Below are 21,906 nucleotides of genomic sequence, written 5' to 3' on the forward strand. Positions count from 1 at the left end.
ATACAGTGCTGTATGTCAATCATATCTCAATAAAACTGGAAGAAAAAAAAGGTGGGGCTTTTGGGGTTGTTTTGGTTATTTTAAGTCGTATTTTGGATACTCTATTCTTCCAGTATAGAGGGAATGCATTTGCCTCTGTTGGAACTGCATGTTCACAAAATGATCGTGACTAAAGCTTCGGCTCAAACCGGACCTAGTTGGGCTGCTGATAAGACCGGATGGGTCGTTGCTTCAATCAAAGGAGGTAAAGGTGCAGCAACCGCTTGGCTGGCTTTGCTCCACAAGGACCTACCGATTCTTACATCTTAGACCACACAGGAATAAAACTCCTCCCACCTTTTTCCAGATAACTCTACCTGGTACAAGTGGGGAAACCTAGACGCAGACAGGAGGCGACGCGCACCCACTTGGCCGCGGACCCAAGCTTGGGGCGGCCAGGGTCCCTGCCCCGCGCTTCCCCTTGTGGGCGTCTCTCCCCGGCAGGAGACTGCGCGCTGCGCCCCGGCGCCCCCGAGTGGAGGGAGAGGTAAGGAAGGCGAGCTGGGCGGGCGGGGCGAGGCGCGGTGACAGCGCAGAGCCGGCCCCGCCCCTGGCTCCCACCCCCGGAGCCCACAGCGCCCGCCCGCTCGCGGCCGCCCGGGAGCTCTTCCAGCCCCGCGCTCCCCTCACCCGCCTGCCGCCCGCGCTCTCCCGCCGGCCGCCCGCGCTCGTCCCGCCGCCGCCTGCGCCCGCGCCAGCCCCCGCGGCTCCACTGACCGGTAAGTGTCCCACCGGCCAGGGGTCCCCCTCGCGCTCGCGGGGCTCCCTGCCCCCTCACCGGGGCCCCAGCCATATCTGGGCAAAATATTCAGCTGTCGCCGCCGCCGCCAAGAGGGACTGAGCGTGGCTCCCTCTATAAATAGCCGCCGCCTCGGGTTGCCTCCGGGGCTGGGGAGCCTGGGTCTCGGGGTCCGGAACCGGGCGCTCGCATCCGCGCCACTCGGCGCGCGTGGCCCCGGCCAGGGCGCCCTTCCCTCTGGACCCCGACGCCGCGTCTGTAAAAGGGAGAAGGACCTGGGGGCTCTCGAGGAGCAGCGCTGAGAGCGGGGGTCATGGCGAGGCCGGCGTTCCCGCTGCGCGCTTGACTCCAGCGTGCAGTGGCTAGGCGCCCCGGGCGCTCTGTTGGGTACAGGTGCCGCCGAGCGCTGCACTCAAGCGCGGCCTCCCCGCCGGCTGCAGAGAGAGTGGAGGTGGGAGTGGGGACGCATTGGCACAAGTGAACGTGATACCCGGGTTCGCGCTTCGCCTGTTTGCGGCAAGAAAACTTTCCCAAACTGCGTGGGAAGACAAGGTTTAAAGCACCACCGTTACGCGCCTTTCGCGCGGAGGTGGAAAGAAGAGGGGAAGAGCCTGGAGGCAGGAGTTCTCTGGCTCTCGCCAACTCACTGGGTGAACTTGACAAGCCTCCTCCCTTCCCTGGGTCTCGGTTTCCCCATTTGTAGGAGCGGGGTTTGGTTCCCGCGCTAGAGCTCGTGGCCAGGGCCGTGAGAGCAGTAGGGCGCGCTCTTGATCGCCGGCGCTCCCCCCACCTGTTCACCGGCTCTGGGCCTGAGACGCTGGAGGCACAGCCGCGCATATCCGGAAGGGCTGCGGAGACCAGAGACTTTGGCGGTCCCTCTGACTCGGATCTTATACTAAGACCCAGTAGGACCCTCGGAAAGCCTGGGCAGTACACACCCAGGAAGCGCGCTCCACGGTGATTATGGGCATCTGTGCTGGGTGGCAGCCATCACCTTCGCAAAGAAGCTTGTGAGTCAAACAGCTTTAGACCCAATGAACTGAGCAGGGCTAGAGGCTCCAGTCCAGTCGCTCCCTGGCTTCTGTTTCCCCGTCTATTTGGTGTCTGTGATGCTGCCTCGGAGCTCTGCAGGCACACCCCCTCCCCATCTTTTCTAGCCTTGACCTTGGCCCTCTCAAACTCTTGCATATTACCTGGCCTAAACTTTTCCCTGTAGAATCACAAAACCAGACCCTAATCCAGGTTCTGGGCCCTCAGTGGGGGAACCCAAAAAATTCCCATTTTCACCCAGTGGTGACAAACATTTTGTTCCTGGCGAGGGTCTGCAGAGCCCCCTGCTCAAGGTCACACGCTGCTGGACATGCCAGGCAGTCTCCACCAGCCTTTCTCATGTCTTTCCTGACACTTCCTGCTGCTCAGGCAGGTCTTGGGGATCTGTTCAACACCCCCTGTTCTTTGGTCTGCTGCTGTCCAGGACTTCCCCTTGCTCAGACAATAGCGCCCTCATCTTGAAGTTTCATTTTTGTTTCTACTTTACTTTCTATCATATATTTTTTCCAAAGCCATCTTAAAGCCTCACTGAATTAAGAGGAAATGGAGACAAATAGTAAGGTTCTCATCAATTCGAGCCACACAACAAACAGGCAGAGGGTGAAAGCAAGGAGTGCTGTCACTTAGATGTGTTAATTCTATTTAATGAGCCAGTCTTGCAAACCCACGTTTTAGAAGATCCTGGCGCTTAAGTTCCTCCCAGCCTAAGTAGAAAGCCAGTGTCCTCTAAAAATAGCCTCCGCCCCACCTTATCAGGGTCTCACAGTTTCTCCCTCCTCCAGGGTTGGGCTGCTTCCTGCTGCTCAGCAAAAAACCCACAAAAACTAAGAGTAGGTAGTGGCAGCTCTGAGTAATGGGCTGACCTGGAGATTAGGACACCTGGCTCCAGCCCCAGCTCTGCCACCCACTTAGAGTGACCATGAGCAATGAGGGGGTGGGCAAGATGCTTTCCAGTGGACCTGGAGTTAAGAGGACTCAGAGCTTCCATTGGAAGACTTTCTATCATGAGAAAAGTGAAGCGCCAGGGATGAAATCCAGGGGAACCCACCCTATGAAGAGGAAGGAAAGAACGGGAGAAACTGGTTCCCAAGAGCCAAGGGAGGAGAGAGATTGGCAGTGCCAGCTGGTGCAGAGAGACAGAGGGGAAGAGGACTGGGAAAGGGCCACCATGATTGGGTGACTTTGGCCAGGGCATTGCGGAGGGTTCAAAAATGGGATCTGCCACTGCTTTACTGAAGCCAGTGACCCAGCCTGTCTGAGCCCGTTTCCTCCTCTGTACAAGGGGATAATAATAGCATCCATTTCAGATGGGTTGCTGTTGGGATTAAGGGGGATGATGCAGGGAAAGCCCTTGGTCCTGTGCTTGGTACCTGCAATGATGTTAATGCTAGCGAGAGGAAGAAGAAGCTAATGGGAGCTGAAGATTTGGAGACAGAGCCCACAGCTCTTCTAAAAGCTTGGAGGAGAAAGGAAGGAAGAGAGAAGGTAGTAGGAGCTGGAGACAGGGCCGAAAGGGGAGGTGGGTGTTTCTGGGCTGAGGAGTGTGAAAAGAGACAGAGACAGACCTGGGAGAGGGGAAGAGGTGAAAAGAGCATCTAAGGGACATGCACATGGGAGGACTGAGGGCCTTCCTTAATGACCTGCTGAATGCCACAGGCTCTAAAATCACATTCCTCTAGATTCAGGCTGAGCAAAGAAAGGGTAAAATGAAGCCAGTCCTGGCTCAGACCCTGGTGTCCTCTTGGGAGACTTCCGTATCTGTGAAGGAGGGTGGTGATGGGCCGCAAAGGGTAGTTTGACTCTGTCCAGGGGGCTCACGACCTTGGCTTGCTTGTTTCTGAAATGACCTCATGTATCGATGACTCCTGCTGAGCCCAGTCATAATGACCTTTTCCAGTCAGTGTTTTGATTTTTCTGTCTTACTAATGGACCAGCCAGGCTGCCAACATTTCTAAAGAGGCCAGTTCACTCTTCACTTAAAGCCAAAACACCAAGTAGATCAATTATTTGGCTGCTAGGAGCCATTATTAGTTTAAAGCGACAGGCTTGTTTGTATGGAAAAACATGAAGCAGATGGCATAATTTGGGGACCATTTCCTGTCTCTTGTTTTGTTTTGTAAAATCCTCCTTTGGTTAATCATGATAAAACCAGACTTTCTTTGCTCTTAACAATAACGAAAGAATGAGCTCACTGGAGTCAACCTAGGACAGTCTAGGAGGTTTTCTTCGATGTTAGGAGGTGCTGGATCTGTTTTTGATCTGAAAAATGAAACAAACTCAAGCATTTCTTTTGTTTCTCCTTTTCTTACATCCTTTCTCTTAGAGAAAAAGAGATTTGTGAAAGTGCTGTCTCTGTTTCAGTTCTTCCTTCTCAGATCCCCAGCCCCAGCCACTGCTCACTCCAGGGCTTCTAGGGAGGTGTCTCCAGGACTGTTCCTGGGAGATGATGCTGGTGGGTGATAAGGCAGAAATCCTCTTGGCCTCACTCAACCTCCTTCATGGACTCATCTCTTCCCAGCCCTTAAATATTAGTGCCACTCTCAACCATATTCCTTTTCACCCCGCACCCTCCTATAGTCCCATCCACTCCCAGGGCTCCCACCACTCCCTATACACTCAGAACTCCCAAACTCCTGTGTCCAGCCTGGACCACACTCCTCAGCTCTAGGCATCCGTGACTCCAGCCTAGGGGACAAAGCCAAGACGGTGTCCCTAAGGTACTTCACACCCAACAGGCCCAACTCAGGCTCACCACCCAGTCTCCCTCCAGGGTCCCCCCTTCTTGGTTAACAGTAACACCATCCACCCAGGCTCTGAGCCAAAAACCTCCATACCTTTCACCACCCCATTCATTTGGTCAAAAGTCCTATCAATTCTACCTTCCTTAACATCTCTTCTATTCATGTCTATCCCCAGTCGAGTACTTTGTCATCTCTCCCCCTGAGCTATTAGCAGAGCCTCTTAAGAGTCTTTCTGCGCCCGTCTTTTCTCTCTCTCTCTTTTTTTAACCCCAGTCTTTTCTTCTCATGCTGCTGTTAAAAGAGTTTTGTGAAACGTAGCTCGGATAGTGTTATTCCTCTTCATTCAGGGATTCCCCATTTCCTACCAGATTCCTTGGCATCCGACACGAGGACCATCTAAGATGTGGCCCCAAGCTACTTCTCCAAACCATCTCCTGACACGCCCCCCAGTTCTCTACACCTGGTCATGGTGCAAGCATATGGGACTGCATGCCTTGCTGCCTTTGCCCCTGCTGTTCCTTCTGCCTGGAATGCTGTCCTCTTCCTTCTCAACCTGGCAAACTTGTAATCCTCCTTTAAATCAAAGCGCCTCATTGCCCCACCTGTGCTCCCACAGCCCCCTGAATGGGCCTCAGAGAACCAGCCGTAGTCTGTTCTAAGTGTCATCAGCTGCTTACATCCTTATCTCTGACTAGACTGATAGATCCTTGAGGGCAGAGTTCATGGCTCATTTACTGATATTTCTGCTTCCCCAGTGTTGAGCTCAGAGCTCAGCAGCTTGGCAGAGTGCAAGGATTTTATGTTTTAATTAGTGACTGATCACTGAATGAAAGAATATGTAAAAGACTAAGCAAATGAAAGCCCTGAGGTAACCGTGACAATCACACAACATTATCTACATGTTTTCCCATCCCACCACCCCGTCAGCTCCGTGAGGGCAGAAACCACACCTGTTCTGCTCCCCACCAACCCTGCAGCCCCTCAGCCCCCTCACAATACATAGAATGAACCCATGATCTCACCTGAAACTCACAGTAATCCTGTAAGGGAGGAAGGGCCGGTATAATGACCCCTTTTTATAGATAGCATAGTGAACCCCAGTAGGAATTATTCCAGGTCATCCAGTTGGGATGTGTATTCCAGAAAAACCCAAGTGCTCTCCAGGGTTTGGTAAACTTGAGAAATCAGAGTCCTTGTGTTCTACACTAGTGCTTCTCTAGCATTGGAGATACTCAGGATCTTGTTAATGCAGATGCCGGCTCAGTAGGCCTAGGAGGGGACCTGAGACTCTGAATTTCTAACAAGCTCCTTGTTTCTAATAAGCTTATTAAATAATAGGCTTAATAACTCCTAATAAGCGCTGATACACATCATAATGTGAGGCTTCTCCTGCATACACTGACCACCAGACTTTGACCATCAAGGTGAGTGCTGATTATCTCAAAGTTTTCCCTTGGCCTTTGCATTAAGATAGTATTTCTAGGGCTTCCCTGGTGGCGCAGTGGTTGAGAGTCCGCCTGCCGATGCAGGGGACACGGGTCCGTGCTCCGGTCCGGGAAGATCCCACATGCCGCGGAGCGGCTGGGCCCGTGAGCCATGGTCGCTGAGCCTGCGCGTCTGGAGCCTGTGCTCCGCAACGGGAGAGGCCACAGCAGTGAGAGGCCCGCATACCGCAAAAAAAAAAAAAAAAAAAAGATAGTATTTCTATTAAAATCTACAAATGAATTCATTTAAGCCTTGACTCAAAGTCAAGAATCAAGGGCTCTTTCTGGGATTTTGTTGTTGTTGTTTGGTTGTTTCGTTTTTGTCTTTATGAGCAATGTACGGGGCATGAGGAGCATGACGGGGCACCTGCAGGGGCTAGAAGAACGCGGTGGAGCGTGTGGGGCATGGGGGCGGGATGTGTGGTGCGTGGTGGGCACGTGGGAAGGCCCAGGTGATGGGATGCATAGGGGGCGGGGATTGGTGAGGGGGCAGGTGATTGGGGGCGGGGCTTGGGGGCACGTGGCTGCAGCATGTTGGCAAGGAGGAAGTTCCAGGGATGGCAGGCAGCGGGAAGGGTCAGGCTTGCAGCTGCGGGTTCTTTCCACCTACTTCTGCCTTCCTGGCTTCTCCCTTGCTTTCCAGAGAAATTTAGGCCCAGACAAGGCTTTAAGGTCACACTGCCCAGTTCCTGGTCAGCCTGGAAACCCCCCTGAGCGCCAGAGCTCCAGGCTTCTGTGTCTGATTGGCTTTTTCAGCGCACACTGCTTACAAGTTTGCTATCTATGAGCGCAGGGTGAGCACCTGGCCCGTGCCGGGGTAGGAACCGGATCCCGCCTCAGAAGCACTCAAAAGACAACAGAGAGGAGAGTCAGGAAGGCGGACTTCCTCCACGCAAACCCAGGAAGATTTAAAAAGTCAGACTGAATGGAAACATTGCACGCATTTGTTTATGGGTTTTATACTACATTCCACTTACACCATTAAAAGGGTATGAGATTGCTTAATAAACCGGCATAGGCAACATAACTGGTGAGAACAGAAAAAAGAAAGAAAGAAAGGAAGGAGGGAGGGAGGGCAGAAAACTTGAAAATTAGGATCATGAAGCTCTGAGAATCTGATGGGAACCATGGACTCTTGCTCCAGAAAAATGAATATATCCATGCACACAACAGTTTGCATGTCATTTGCGTGGGTGCATGGGTCTCTCTGAAGGCCTTTCAAAATGCCCAGCACAGATTAAGGAGAGAAAATATGCCAGTGTCCTAGCTGAATGATGGCAACTCTATTTGGACACTCAAATCAGCTGATGAATCATGACAACTGAAGGGGAAAGGGAGAAGCAATGAATTGGAGACCACATCATGTCTGATTAAAAAAGACCAGTCCTTCAGGAGAAAGAAATGTTTTCTTAGCCCTAATTGTCAGAGTGCTGGGAGGCAGTTTTGCATAGTGGTTAAGAACATACCTCCCTGGGTTCAAATCTAAGGTCTGTCAGTTATGGGCTGCATAAACTCAGGTAACTTTTAACTCCCTGTGCCTCAGTTTCCCCATCTGTAATATGGGGTTATTGTGGGGAATCTCTATTTGCACATGTATGAAGTGGGCTTGTTGTGGGGAGTAAATTAGTTATTATATGTAAAATGCTTAAGTCAGTGCCTGGGACATTGTTAGTGTTATAAAAGTGTGAGCTGTTATGGGAAGGCAGCATGGAGCAGTGGTAATGAGTACACATTGCCCCCCTGGATTCAAATCCTGGCTCTACTACTTACTAGCTTTGTTACCTTGGTCACTGTAGTAGGTTAAATAGTATCCTCTGAAAAGTCATGTCCACCCGGACAACCTCAGAAAGTGACCTTCTTTGGAAATAGGGCCTTTGCAGAAGTAATTAGTTAAGCTGAGGTCATACTGGGCTAGGGTGGGCCCTAAACCCAATGACTGGTGTCCTTATGAGAAGTGGAGTGGACATACACAGGAAAGAAGACCACGTGACAATAGAGGCAGAGATTGGAGTGATGTAGGTACAAACCAGGGAATGCCAAGGATTGCCAGCAGTCACCAGAAGCCAGAGAAGCAAGGTACAGAGTCTCCCTCAGAGCCTGCAAAGGGAACCAACCCTGCCCACATCTTAATTTCCAATTTCTGGCCTTCCGACTGCAACAGGATACATTTCTGCTGTTTTAAGCCATCCACTTTGTGGTAATTTGTTATGGCAGCCCTAGAAAACTGATACAGTCAGATTACTGCATTTCAGTTTCTTCAGCTAAAATGGGAAGTAAAAAGTACCTACTTCACAGAGTTATTAGGATTGCATGAAATTATCCACGTAAAGAGTTTAGCACTGTGGCTAGTATGCGGTACGTACAGAATAATGCATGCTGTTAGAAGGTACATTGACATAACAGGCAATGGTAGCCTCAAGGATGGTGTTAATAGCATTCTATTGTATGTCTACATTATAATTCATTTACCCAGTGCCCTACTGATGAACTTTTATGTGGTTTCCAGTTTTTTGCTGAGATAGATAATAACCAGATGATTTGTACATATATCTTTGTACAATTCAGTGAGTAAACTGGCAGGATAAATTCCTAGAAGTGGAGTTGCTATGTCAAAGCGTGTGTGCATTTGGATAGATATGACTTAACTTGCCTCGAGAGGGTGTACCAGTGTGTCCTTCTATTCTGTGTGAGAATGTTGGTCTCCTCCACATCTTGTCAACACCAGAGATTCTCAGACTTTTTCATCTTTGTTAATCTGATAGAGGAGAACTGATGTCTCCTTTCTCAATTTACTTTTATTATGGGTGGGTTTCATTCTCTGTTCATAGGCTTATTAGCCGTTGATGTTTCTTTTTATGTGAATTGCCTGTTCTTTTCCTCTTCCCACATTTTCACTGGACTCTTCTTTTTTTTTTTTTAATTTAGGAACTCTGTTAAAAAAAAATTAGCCCTTTGTTCAACGTGCGACAAATATTTTCCCCCCAACTTGCCTTTTGCCTTTTGGTATTGCCCATGATACTTTTCATATTGACTTTTTAGAAGATACAAAAACGTGCTTCATAAACCTGTGCCTATGTTAACCCCTGCTGTGAGGCAAGGTGACAAAGTTCATGTGTATGAAATGGTGAGTGAGAACAGGAGTTAGTTCACAAGCTTTACAAGCCAGCTTTTATTCCACCGAGGCTTTTGTCTTAAGGCTGTCAAAGTCAGTAATAATGCCAAGCATTCATTCATTCACTTATTCAACAAAACTGACTTCAGCACCTGAGAGAAGCAGGGACCATGGGAGACAAGGATGCTTGCCTTCAAGTAGCTTTCAGTCTTGGGGGGTGGGGGAGGAGTGCAATAAGATGATGCTTCAATGACAGAACTCTGACAGCCCCTCCCCTTGGTATTAGTATTTGGCTTGCTAGTACCCTTTTCTGCTGGTGTGGAAAAAGAGGCCATGGAAGAGGCAGAGGCTGGTGAGAGTGCGTGGTGGCCTGAGCCAGGGCAGTTGCAGAGAGGTGGGGAGAAGGAACCACAGAGTGGAGTACGGCAGGGTTTGCAGGGCCGGTGGGCAGGCCAGCTGGGACAGGGCGATGGGTTCAGCGTCTTTTCCTGGAGCCCTCTTGCTTACAATGATTCGTTCAGTGACTCAGACACCATGATGACCTCAAGAGGTGCAAAATGAAAACACACAATGGTGCATGCACACGCACATGCTTTTCTAATTTAAACCCTTTGACAGCTTTGACGTGTGGACCTTTGAGGCTCCGTGTGAACTGGGATGGGGCTCAGAGTCACTGCAGAGAGTGACGGAGTCAAATGCTGTGTCTTGTTTCCCTGCTTTTTTCAGAAGGTACTTTCCCGTATGACTAAGAGAATGAGATCAGCCAGGGAGAATAATGCAAACAGGCCAGGAAACAAGTCTTTTTTAAAGAGAGCTGATCATCTCTGAGTCCCCATGCTCTCCACTCAGTGGCTCCAAACATGTCTTACATAACAGAACCAGGCCTTCATAGGCCTGAAATCTCATCTTGTCAACTCCTGAAACCCACCATCAGTCGAGACGTCAGCCGTCTCTGGAAAACCTCATCTAGGGCTCTAGCATCTCTGCTCACATGCCTGGCATAACAAGTGCTCACCACCTCCTGAATCAGCCCAGTGCCTCCTTGGACATTTTTTATTTTTAGACAATTCATTGCGCTGATCGGAAATCCATGTCCTGGTCACCTCAGTAAATCTATGTCTTCTGAGCGCTGGCATCCACAGACCATTTTTGTTCCTTCTTCCCCAGGTCAGCCCATTAGAAGTTTGCAGAGTGTGACCATGTTCCCCCGGCCCTTCAACTGTTCTTCATCTGACACCCTGCCCCCCTTCTCTGAACTCGGCCAGCACCACTCAAGAGAAAAGGCCCAATTCACAGGAGAGGTCGCCCATATGGCCAGTAGGCATATGAAACGTGCTCAGCATCCTTAGTCATCAGGGAAATGCACAATGAGATACCACTACCCACCCGCCATAATGGCTAAAAAGGAAAGTACTGACAATACCAAGAGTTAGCAAAGATGTGGAACAACTGGAACTCTCAAACCCTGCTGGAGGGGATGTAAAATTGTACAATTACTTTGGGAAACTTTTTGACAGTACCTACTGAAACTAAGTGTATGCCAACTCTGTGATCCAGAAATTCTGCTCCAGGTACATACCCAAGAGAAATAAGTGATTATTCCCACCAAAAGCCATCATAGGGCTACTTATAATTACCAAATACTGGAAATAAATGTCCATTAACAGTAGAGTAAACAAACAAATTATGGTATAGTTCATGTAATGGAATACTACATATCAACAAAAAAGAATCACCTGCCACTCTAACGCGCAACGTGGATGAATCTCACAGATATAAAGTTGCATCTGAAAGGAGCCAGATGCAAGAACATACCCTCTATATGTGTCCATTTATATGATGTTCAAAAACAGTCAAAGCTAATTTATTAGAAGGCTTTAAAAGTCTGAATAGTTGTTACCTTTGAGGGAGATGGACTGGGAGGGGGATGAGAAAGCCTTCTGGTGGGCTGGAAATGGCCTCTATCTTCATCTGAGTGGTGTTTACATAGGTGTATGCATATGGGAAGATTCAGTGAGCCGTGCTCTTAAGACTTGCCCACTTGACTGTATATAACCAATGCCTTATTATTATTATTTTTTTTTTGCGGTACGTGGGCCTCTCACTGCTGTGGCCTCTCCCGTTGCGGAGCACAGGCCCCGGACGCGCAGGCTTAGCGGCCATGGCTCACGGGCCCAGCCACTCCGCGGCATGTGGGATCTTCCCGGACCGGAGCACGAACCCATGTCCCCTGCATCGGCAGGCGGACTCTCAACCACTGCGCCACCAGGGAAGCCCAACCAACGCCTTATTAAAAAAAGAAAAAATAATCACACACCCCCAGTGCAAGAGTGGGGGCCCAGAGCTGAGCTCCAGCCTGAAGCCTAGCAAGGCCATCATCGCCCTTACTTTGTCCACTGTACCTTTATTAATGCAGCTGAGATCACACCGTGGCTTTGAGGGCCAGCGCCTCACACTGTTGATTTATGTTGGGTAGACAGTCACTTGAGAGCCCCCACACCTTTCTCGTGGCTACCCAGCCATGTCCACCCATCTGATGCTTGTAGGGTTGGCTTACTGGGCTGGAGCTTCATGAAACTGAGGAAGAGGGAAGGAAACCAGCCATCTGAACTGCCCCATCCTTTATGTCACTGCTTCTTCACAGCACCCCTTCAGAGGTACAGGTTGTGCCCTCACCTTACAAATGAATCCATGAAGCTCAGAGGCACTAAGTGACATGCCCAAGATTGCCCCACCAGTTAGAGCCAGGGCAGGGATTTTAGCCCAAGCCTGCGTGACCCCTAGTCCATGCTTTCACCTGCCACCAGGCTGACCCAAGAGGAGACATCATCTGTAAAGTGGGGCTAATGGCCCAGCTCAACCTCCCTCTGAGGGTTGTGGGTGAAGAGAGGATGTGTATGACACCACCCCAGGGATTTCTGTGTGAGTCTTATCCTCCCGACTTAATTGCAAGCTTCCTGAGGGCCGGAACTCTCCTATTAATTTCTGTCTCTCCCACAAAGGCCCACTATGCCCTGGACAACGTGGGTGCTCAGTAAACACTCACTCAATGAATTAGGTTGTGGAAACTGAGATCCAGAGAGGTACAGCAACTTGCTCGAGGCCACACAGCAAATCCTCAACCAAAGTCAGGACTTGTAATCGAATCCCCTGACTCCTATCCCAGTGTCCCTCTGCCACTGCACAAGGGCTCCAGCTTCCTATAGACCCCAGGGAGTGGAGATCCCAGTGGGTTGGAGGATACTAGAGAAGAAAAGGACCGTCCCAGGTGAGCCAAGGCTGAGTCTAGCCCTGGAGCCTTCAGGGTATGTGTCCTGGGAAGAGGGCTGGGAACAGGTTGTAGGTTGTACGGAGCCCTGCTCTCAGAAGCACTCTGTGCTTGGTTGAATGCTCGGCAGTCGATGTCTTGAAATTCTTAATTTTATCTTTGGATTTATATTTTAAAGTGAAGCCCCATGGACAGTGAAGTGTGCACCAGGGCTTTGAGGTCCCGCACGAAGTCCCATCTCCTGCTGCCTCTCTGCTTCCTGAGGACGGGTTCTCAGACTCCAGCTGCTTCGCCTCCTGGCGCCCCCAGGTCCTATCAGCCTCCCCCTCCCCACCACTGCCCAGCTACTACTGGGGCTCTCGCCCTGGCTGCATTCGGCTGGCAACCTTGCAGGGCAAGCCTCTTGTCGTCTCGTGATCCAGGCATCTATTGTCCTGGTGCAGAGGTTGGGATACCCTTGGGATCACCCATCTCCGTGTGTTAGGGCAGTGGCCCCATTGGAAGGGGAGAAGCCTGGCTCAACTGCCCGCTCCCTACCCGGGCAGAGCATGTCTGTCCTGTATCTGGCAGGGGAGGGAAGCTGGCAGCCAGAGGACTTGGTGTGCCCTCTCTGAGTCACAGCACTCGGGCACCTGTGTAGATCATGATATTCAGTCATACATTTTAAAGACACCACGACAGATCAAGACAGAGACCATGAGAGAAAGGAAAAACTTTATGTCTTGGTACCTTTAGTGGCACTTTTTTCCCGTTTTTGAACTCAGGACCCCACAGTCTTATTTTGCACTGGACCCGGCAAATTCTGTAGCCAGTCCTGCCTGGGAGAGTCTTTCATCAGGGCTAAGTGAGCACTCAGGCCATCACACAGGGGCTGCCTGGGGACACGAGATGGTGCCTGGGAGAGCTGGGCCCTCTTGGTCCAGCTGTCTCCCTCCCCCTGTCTGTCTGGATCCAATCATAGATGACAACATGCCAAGGCACTCTCACTTCTTGCCCTGCAGGGGACATGAAACTGCGGGCATGAAAGTGTTTGTTTGTTTGTTTTAAGTTGCAAAGGTCTCTGCACTTTGGACTGGTTTTGGGTGTAATTATTGTGTCACATTTTATGACCCTCTTCCAAAGCTTAAACACTGAGGAAGGTAAGCCCCCCAAACTTCCAATCCCTACTTGTCTACCTCTTCCACACCCTACCCTGCCCCATCCAGTCGAGGGACAGTTGACTTTCTTCCCTTTGGGGTCACTAGCCTGGGATAGAATTCTGGTGTCCACCCAGCTCCGGGGGGTCTGCATTCCTGACTGATCTGCAGTAACGGAGCCTTTAGCCTGAGTTGTGCGTGTGATGCTGGTCAGATGTGATGCTGTCCCCAACCCAGTTCAGCCTGGGGGCTGGGAGGTGGGAGCCGCGGTCACCTCCACTGGGCAGGGAAGCACGGCAGGGAGGCCTCACCTCCAGTGAGGAGGTGGGGAGAGGGTGCTCCAGGCTGAGAGGACTGCATGTGCTTGGCCCAGAATGTCAGGGGTGCTCAGGTGCTGGGGGCGAGTGGAGGGTCCAGCTGGAAGGGGAAAGCCTGTGCGGGGATTAGAAGCTGGGGTGGCACAGAGGCCACCAGGTCTCCGATGGCCTCAAACCCCAGGCTGGGGAGTTTGCGCTCCATCTGTCACAATGGGGGCTGTTGAAGGTGGCTTCAGCTCAGCAGCAGCATCAGAAGTGACTTTCAGGCTTCCCTGGTGGCGCATTGGTTGAGAGTCCGCCTGCCGATGCAGGGGACGCGGGTTCGTGCCCCGGTCTGGGAAGATCCCACATGCCGCGGAGCGGCTGGGCCCGTGAGCCATGGCCGTGAGCCTGCGCGTCCGGAGCCTGTGCTCCGCAACGGGAGAGGCCACAGCAGTGAGAGGCCCACGTACCGCGAAAAAAAAAAAAGAAGTGACTTTCACAAAGATCACTTGAAGGCTGAGTTGCGTGTAGACAGGAAGGTAGCAGAACTGAGGCAGGGAACTGGGTTGGGAGGCTGTTGTGACAACACAGATCCAAAAAAGGCAGTCGCCGTGACAAGGGAGAGGAGGGACAGATACAAGGGATGGTAAAGAGATGGGAGTCTAGTCACAGAAGGACAACAGTGTATGATTCCACTCAGATGACGCACTTCGAGTAGTCCGATTCATAGAGACAGAAAGCAGAATGGTGGCTGCAGAGTCTGGGGGGAGCGGGACGGGGAGTTAGCGCTTAAAGGGGGACAGGGTCTCCGCTGGGAAAGATGAAAAAGTTCTGGACATGGTTGCTGGTGATGGCTGTACAACAACGTGAATGTACTTTATCCGATAGAACTATACACTTAAAATGGTTCATTTTGTGCTGTGTATTTTACCACAATCTAACAACAACAACAACAAAAACCCCTATAGCATTCCAAAGAATAAATGAGAGAGAGAGAGAGAGAGGGTTGACAGGCGTGGGGACCCACCAGAACTGGGGAGGTCGAGGGGAGGGTTCGGACTGACCCCCAGGTGTCTGGCCTGGGTGGCTGACGGCAGCAGGGTGAGGGGCTGGTGGTGGCGGAGAGGTGACTGCCCTCCGGGTTGGGCACGTGAAGCCTGAGGGACTCCAGGAGATGCGCTCAACAGAGCACGAGACCCTGCGAGGGTCATCAGCTTATCACTGAGAGCTGACCCCGCTTGGAGACAGCCCCCAGGGGGAGTGTGAGATGTAAGAGGGCAGCGCCCAGGGGCACAGGTGGGCCAAGAAGAATCCGTCATCAGGGAGAATGAGAAGGGGTGGGGAGAAAGGAAGGAGGCAAACCGGGACAGCCTCGTACTTGTCTGGCCGCAAGGGGCAGGGATGCATTCGAGGTAACTGAGTGCAGCGAGGGTGTGCGAGGAGAGGGTGGGTCTTGTAAGGACTGTGGTGGGGCGGGAGTCTCATGGGACTCCAGCAGGAGCCGTAGCAGCCCAAGCCTGAGGGAGCAGGGACTGGGCTTTTCTGGGATGCCGTGTTCCCCATCCCTCAGCCCCATGAGTTCACCCCCCAGATCTCCCCACAAGAAGGACCAGCCCTGCCACACCTAGATTTTGGACTTCTAGCCTCCAGAACTGAGAGGCAATGAATTTCTGCTGTTTAGGCCCCTCCGTTTGTGGTACTTTGTTAGGGCAGTCTCAGGAACCAATACAAATGCCAAGGAATGAAGGGGCTCATTCAACCAGCTCACTCTTTTTTTAAATCCAAGCCACATAGATCACTGACTAGCCACTCAGTTGGCTGCCTTTGAGCCAGGCACCCACTCTGCCCAGTCAGCTGAGGTAGGGATCACATGCTATACAGCATGGCTGCCCCCAGAGGTGCCCCTTGGAGGAGGGCAGTGGGGAGACAGCTCTCTCGGGAGGAACAGAGAACATCTCAGGCACTCACTTTTGTGTCCCTGGAGCCAATGGAAGAGAGAGGCCCAGGCTTCAGTGATGAGGGATCATGGCCTAAAATCCCTTCAGCCAAAGTGTCTTCCCAAAGAGAAGAGAAGACAAAGACGGAGGAGAAGGGTTACGAAGAATCAACTTTGTAAATCCACCTCCCTTCACTGTGGCTGAAATAACAAGATGGTATAACTGGAAAATATTCATTTGAACTTGTGACTCAGCTCTTCCTGACCTCGGGGAAATGCAGTCCATAAATCAAGATACCTCTCCAGAGCCTCCTGCCGCAGTGTCCCCCGGGGCAGATGCTGGAAGAGCCATTCGCACAAGTGACTGCACCCACCTCCCGTGAAAGATCTAAAAGTGCATTCGGTGCTCCAGGAGCTGCCCTGTCTCAGAGCTTTCATTCCTGAAGCTTCCTGATGGATGGCCTCAGCCCTTGACCCACTCATTTTTACCATCCAACCTGCCTGGTTCTACTTCCTGGCACAGCTTGTAAATTCTATTATTTTCATATTTAGCAGAAGCTTAAGGTTTCTGCCACTGAGAAGCAGGGAGGCCAGATGTGCCAATAGTGTATAATGCACAGGATTTGGAAGACTTCAGTTTTCAAACGCGTCTTTAATTTATTGAGCTCTCCTTTTCTTTTCCTCACCAACTCTTACTCAGGACCCAATTTGTAAAGCAGGCAGCAGCGGCGCGGTTCTGCCTTGGGCAGCCTCATCACCCCTTCCTGCCCATCCCTCCCCTCTTGGGTTCCCAGCCCTCCCAGTTTTTTCCACATTAAAGAAGGGGAAACAGAGGACCTGAGAAGAGAAGGGACTTGCCCCAAGTTCCAAGGACACTAGAGCAAAGCCCAAATGTGCTCATGCCCTCCTAACACCTTTACCAAGCACAGGACTAGGCACTGGGGCCATGAGGACAAGACACATGTCCTTACCTGGCAAACATTACAGACAGATGATAGTGTATGGGGGAGCAGGGGAGGGGGGCGGAGAGGCAGCGGCCCCAGCAGTAGCAGTGGCTGCTGCAGCCTCATAATAATGTGGCTAATATTTGTGGAGCCGGCGTTGACCACGCCCCAGCCCCAAGCTGGACGTGATTTTCAACTTTTTATTTTAGCAGCTGAATCCTTTCTTCAAGAGAAACCTTATGTGGAACCCTCCATAAATCAGACAGTACGAGGGGTGAGCCCTCTTGCTTAGCCTCTCCTATTTAACCCCCTGCAGGGGCTCTGGAAGGGCTTTCTCAGAGCCTGAGCTCTCCACTGAGCACAGTTTAGAGACCACCCTGGGGGATAGGTTACAAGCAGAATTTCCGGGTCCATTTATGCTTATTTTACAGATGAGCAAACAGAGGCCCAGAGGACGGGAGGGATTCAGTGAGGGTCACCCAGGGAGTTACCACCACAACTGGCACACCAGCCAAAGTCCTCTGAATCTCAGGTCTGTGTCCATCTGTGACACCTCTTTTACTAGGAAACAGGGGCCTTTTACTAACAGCTATAAAATACCATCTCTTCCAAGCCATCTTTTTTTTTTTTTTTTTTTCTCTCTTCTTTTGGCCACGCCGTGCAGCTTCTGGGATCTTAGTTCTCCGACCAGGGATTGAACCCAGGCCCTTGGCAGAGAGAGCATGGAGTCCTAACCACTGGACCGCCAGGGAGTTCCCCCAAGCCATCTTTTAAAGCCGAGCTTGCAGTGGGCTCTATTAACATGGTGTTTTCACCTCCCTCCTGCCCTGTCTGTCCCCCACCTCCAGTTCTTCCACATCACTGACCATAGGAGAAGAATCTCACCTTAGAGAAACTGTCCCTGGGAGCCAAGTAGATGAGTGTGGCTTGAAGCTGACAGCTTCATAGTTTACCTTAGGAGTTCTCCGTTCCTCTCAGCTTATTTAATGTGATGCCTCATCACTCTGTAATATTCACAGGACACTTGACATTAGAAAGGGCCTTTTAAATCCTTTGAAACAGGAGTTTTAAATTCATCGGCACCGTGGAGTGTGTAAGCGGAACATTAACTTTCCTGTGTGCGCAAAGATGGAGACTTCTTCAGGAAATGTAATGATCGCATCCCTCAGGGTGGCATCTCTGGAGGTAGCCTGCTACCCAGCTCCATCCCCCCTCCAGCAGGCCCCATAGTTGCCACCTACCCCTCTCTTCTTGCTCATTCCCAGCTCGTTTTTTCCCCCGGGTGGCTTTGACATGGATTCCTCTCTCCCCTGTTCCCTTGTACTGGCTCGTCCCTTCTCCAGGGTCTGTCCATGACTCTTTCTAAGGGTTTTAGTGCAAACCATCTAGGAAAAATGAGTCAACCAGCCAAGGTAACAAGCAGGGGAAGCTCCTAGGGTTCCAAACCTGTCCCAGCTGGTTCTGTCCCCCAGCCCCTTCTTGTGTGAGTCTGAATGGCTCTCCATATGACCCAGAGGTGAATCTAAGGCTGTGTTTTCCAAACGTTCCATGAGATTCCACTTCCAGGAGCAGTTTCTCAGAGACATGGGTTCATGGTCCAAAGGACAGGGAAGTTCTGCTTGTACCCTCCCTGTCTTGGCGACTGACATCCGTTGTGGGAAAGCAGACCAAGGGTTTTGAGAAGTCAGGCAGAGTAGAGAGCACTGTGCAACTTGGTACAACCCAAGACCTGTTTGAGCACCAGAAGCGTGTTTTGCAGCCCATCTGAGAGATGCTAATTCGGAGGTGTGTCTGTGAGTTGATTCTGGAAGCCTCCGAGCCCTTACTAGGGTCCTCTTGGCCCTGGGATGGAGACCACAGGGCCTCTCCCGGCTCCACTCAGGAAAATCCAAATTAGGTTATTCTCTGAGAGCCATCAGGAAGGTTTTTTTTTCCATCTATACCAGAGCATCGTCAGCTGCTTGTGCTTTCTTTGGAAGTAAATAGAAATGAATCAAGCTGGGGTGGGGGGGCCATTTATGGTCTGAACATTGCATTCTTGGGGTCTGGTCAAAGGAAGACGTCAGACCAAGCTGAGCCATTCTTAGAGAAAAGGATGGCACTGGCCTTTTCTGTATTTGGGAAGCAAGTCCTTTCTTATCAAGCCAGCTGTCACACACTCGGATTTCTCCTACACAGAGGCCCACACATGCACACACTTATATTAATAACGTGTATCTCTGCTCTCTTTCTGAAATGGAGGCTTTTTCTTGTAGCCTAGTCCACTTTGGTTCTTGTTTATTTTTAATTACTTTGTTTCAAATTAACAATTAATCCCAGCTTTTTGATTGATAAGTTGGTTATCTTTTCCTAGGTTTTGTTTTTCTCTACTCTGGAAAACTCCATCAGTCATTTCACAGATGAGCCACGGGTTTTGTTTGTGTTTGTTTCCATTGGGGTCTAAAACCACAAAACGCTGTGAGGAAGGTGATACTGATTGTATTAGTTTGGTACAGCTGCCGTGACAAAGTACCACACACTGAGTGGCTTAAACAGCAGAGATTTTTTTTTTTTTTTTTTTTTTTTTTTTGCGGTATGCGGGCCTCTCACTGCTGTGGCCTCTCCCGTTGCGGAGCACAGGCCCCGGACGCGCAGGCTCAGCGGCCATGGCTCACGGGCCCAGCCGCTCCGCGGCATGTGGGATCTTCCCGGACCAGGGCACGAACCCGTGTCCCCTGCATCAGCAGGCGGACTCTCAACCACTGCGCCACCAGGGAAGCCCCAAACAGCAGAGATTTTTGTCTCAAAGTTCTGGAGGCTAGATGTCCAAGATCCAGGTATCGGTAGGGTTGGTTCCTTCCAAGGGCTGTGAGGGTCTGTTCCAGGCCTCTACTCCAGCTCCCGGTGGTTTGCTGGTAATCTTTGGTATTCCTTGGCTTGCAGAAGCATCACCCCCATCTCTACCTTCATCTTCACATGGTGTTCTTCCTGTGTGCCTGTGTAAATTTCCCTTCTTTATAAGGACATCAGTCCTGTTGGATTAGGGACCCCCTCCTCTGGCATGACCACATCTAAACTTAACTAATTACATCTGCAACAACCCTCTTTCCAAGTAACTGTCACATTCTTACTTGGAATGTGGTTCTAGGTTACTGAGGTACAGGGGCTTAGAACTTATATGAATTTGGAGGGGACACAGTTCCACCCATAACATCAACTCTATACATAATAACACATTTCATTCTGCAGCATTTGCAAATGCTCTGAGCTGCTGCCTCACCCTTTAGCCTGTCAGCCTCAGAAACAAAAGCTGAGCGCTCGGCTCACATAGGCTGCAGGACAGGTGGGAACTGGCTTAGACACAGAGATGCTAGCAGCTCTGCAGCAAGCTGACACTGTCCATTTTCCAAGAGAAGAGCCCAGAATGTCCTCAAGGTGGTCTGATTGGACCACCAATGGCAGGTGAGAACTGGAATTGGGTTCATTTCAGTGAAAGACTTCCTGCTGTGTGCACAGCCCTGAGTCGGGCCCTCGGGAGAGTGGGGTGGAGCAAACCCAGGCCCTGCCCATGAGGAAGCCGCAGGAGGCAGACGTGCGAGCTGCGTGCAGAGGTGTGGGTGCAGTGCTGTGGCCGTGATGAACTTTGCTCAGAGAGGGGACGCTGAGGCTTCACAGAGGAGGTGATGTGTGAGCTGGGCTTGTCATGTTATCAGACAGTTCCAGCCAAGCTGGGGGACAGAAGGGCTTAGGGCCCCATTGTGTCTCCCGGGTTAGGTGACAGGCAGTGTGGTGTAGTGGGGAGCACTGGGGTCCGGTGACGGGTTCTGAGTCAAGCCCTAGGTCATCCCTCAGTTTCTTTGTTGATAAAAAGGTGTTAGTTAAAAAATTCAATTTACAGGGTGTGGCATCAGGATTGAATGAGTTCTCAGGTGTGAAAGTGTCATGGTTATGGAAGTAGCAGAGACAGGATACAAACACAGGTGTTAGGTGTCATCTGTGCCACAGAGAATATGCAGTAGCCTCCTCTCGCAAGGAGAGCAGCTGGGAAGTGGCAGACCTGGACTCCCACCCCCTCGATCAATCACTTCCTCCCTCTGGGCCAGCTCCCTGGGGGGTGAAGTGAGAGGTCTGGACCAGGCGATCTCCTTCTGGCCATGAAGTTAGGTGACTCTATGAAAAGGTGCCTGATACAATGGCTAGAGCCACGTGGGCTTGGAAAGCCAGCAGACTGGGGTTCAAATGGTGGTCCTGTCCCCTCTTGGTCGTGTGATTCGTGTGAGTCCCTCAGCCTCTCTAAGCTCAGCGTCCTCATCTGCAAGACGGGGATAAATGCCTACCTCAGAGGTTAAATTAGAATGTCCTTGGGAATTACTTAACGCACAGCTTGGCCTATGGTAGTAAAAGTTAGCTATTACCGTCAGCTGCTTCTTGTGAGGATTGAATGAGATGTTGTAGGGGAAGGGCCTGCATGCAGCAGGTGCTTAATTAACCACTGACACTTCCCCTGCTTTTAAGATCAGCCTTGGCAGAATTTCCAGCGTTCATGTTTTCCATCAGGGTGTGGGGTGAAGGGTGGAGGGTTGTACAGAAAATTTTAGAACTATTTGAAGAATAAAATAGTTTTCAGGCACTCGTAAGCCATTTATAATCACCTATTACTTGTAACTAATGGCCAGGCCAATTACAACAATTACAAGTCGTTAAATTGCAAGCCCTCAGGACTTTTACCTTGCAAGGTTTATGAGATAATTAGTCCAACTTAATACAGGATTCCAGTATAGTAATTATTATCCTGACAATTCATAAAACATGCCCAGGGCTCCATGTGAGTGATAAGCATCTATTTGCTCTGAGAGCAAATCCAAGAAGGGTCTTTCTAAGATTTTTCTCTTTCTAGTAGGTCATAGATGGGAACAGAAAGTTCTTCTACGATGTCGTACAGACGAGAACTAGAGAAATACCGTGACCTGGATGAAGATGAAATCCTTGGAGCCCTTACAGAAGAAGAGCTGAGGACCCTGGAAAATGAGCTGGATGAGCTGGACCCTGATGTGAGTAGGCACTAAAGGGGACACGTTGTCACAGTTGCAAGGACAGCAGCCATTACCACCTAGGGGAGGGGTAGGCCGACTTCCTAAAGTACCACTTCCCCTTTCCCACTATGACAATAACATTGGAG

At 50.8% G+C, this 21,906-nt stretch overlaps 1 protein-coding gene across 4 annotated transcripts in view; it reads left to right on the forward strand.

The window, feature by feature from the left end:
* Positions 1-204: 204 nt before the first annotated feature.
* The window catches only part of TMOD1 (tropomodulin 1), an 88,202-nt gene continuing 66,500 nt past the window's right edge, over positions 205-21,906 (forward strand). The window contains exons 1-2 of one of the 4 annotated variants that reach the window (XM_049711150.1): positions 205-526; positions 21,628-21,778. In XM_049711150.1, the coding sequence (XP_049567107.1) occupies positions 21,635-21,778 (144 nt within the window). In that variant the 5' untranslated portion in view covers positions 205-526; positions 21,628-21,634. Of the gene's footprint in view, positions 527-593; positions 759-21,627; positions 21,779-21,906 lie in introns of those variants that run through there. The other 3 variants (XM_049711151.1, XM_049711149.1, XM_033431175.2) reach the window with 3 other exon arrangements.

This window comes from Orcinus orca, chromosome 6, assembly GCF_937001465.1.
Source record: "Orcinus orca chromosome 6, mOrcOrc1.1, whole genome shotgun sequence".
Classification (NCBI taxonomy): domain Eukaryota; kingdom Metazoa; phylum Chordata; class Mammalia; order Artiodactyla; family Delphinidae; genus Orcinus; species Orcinus orca.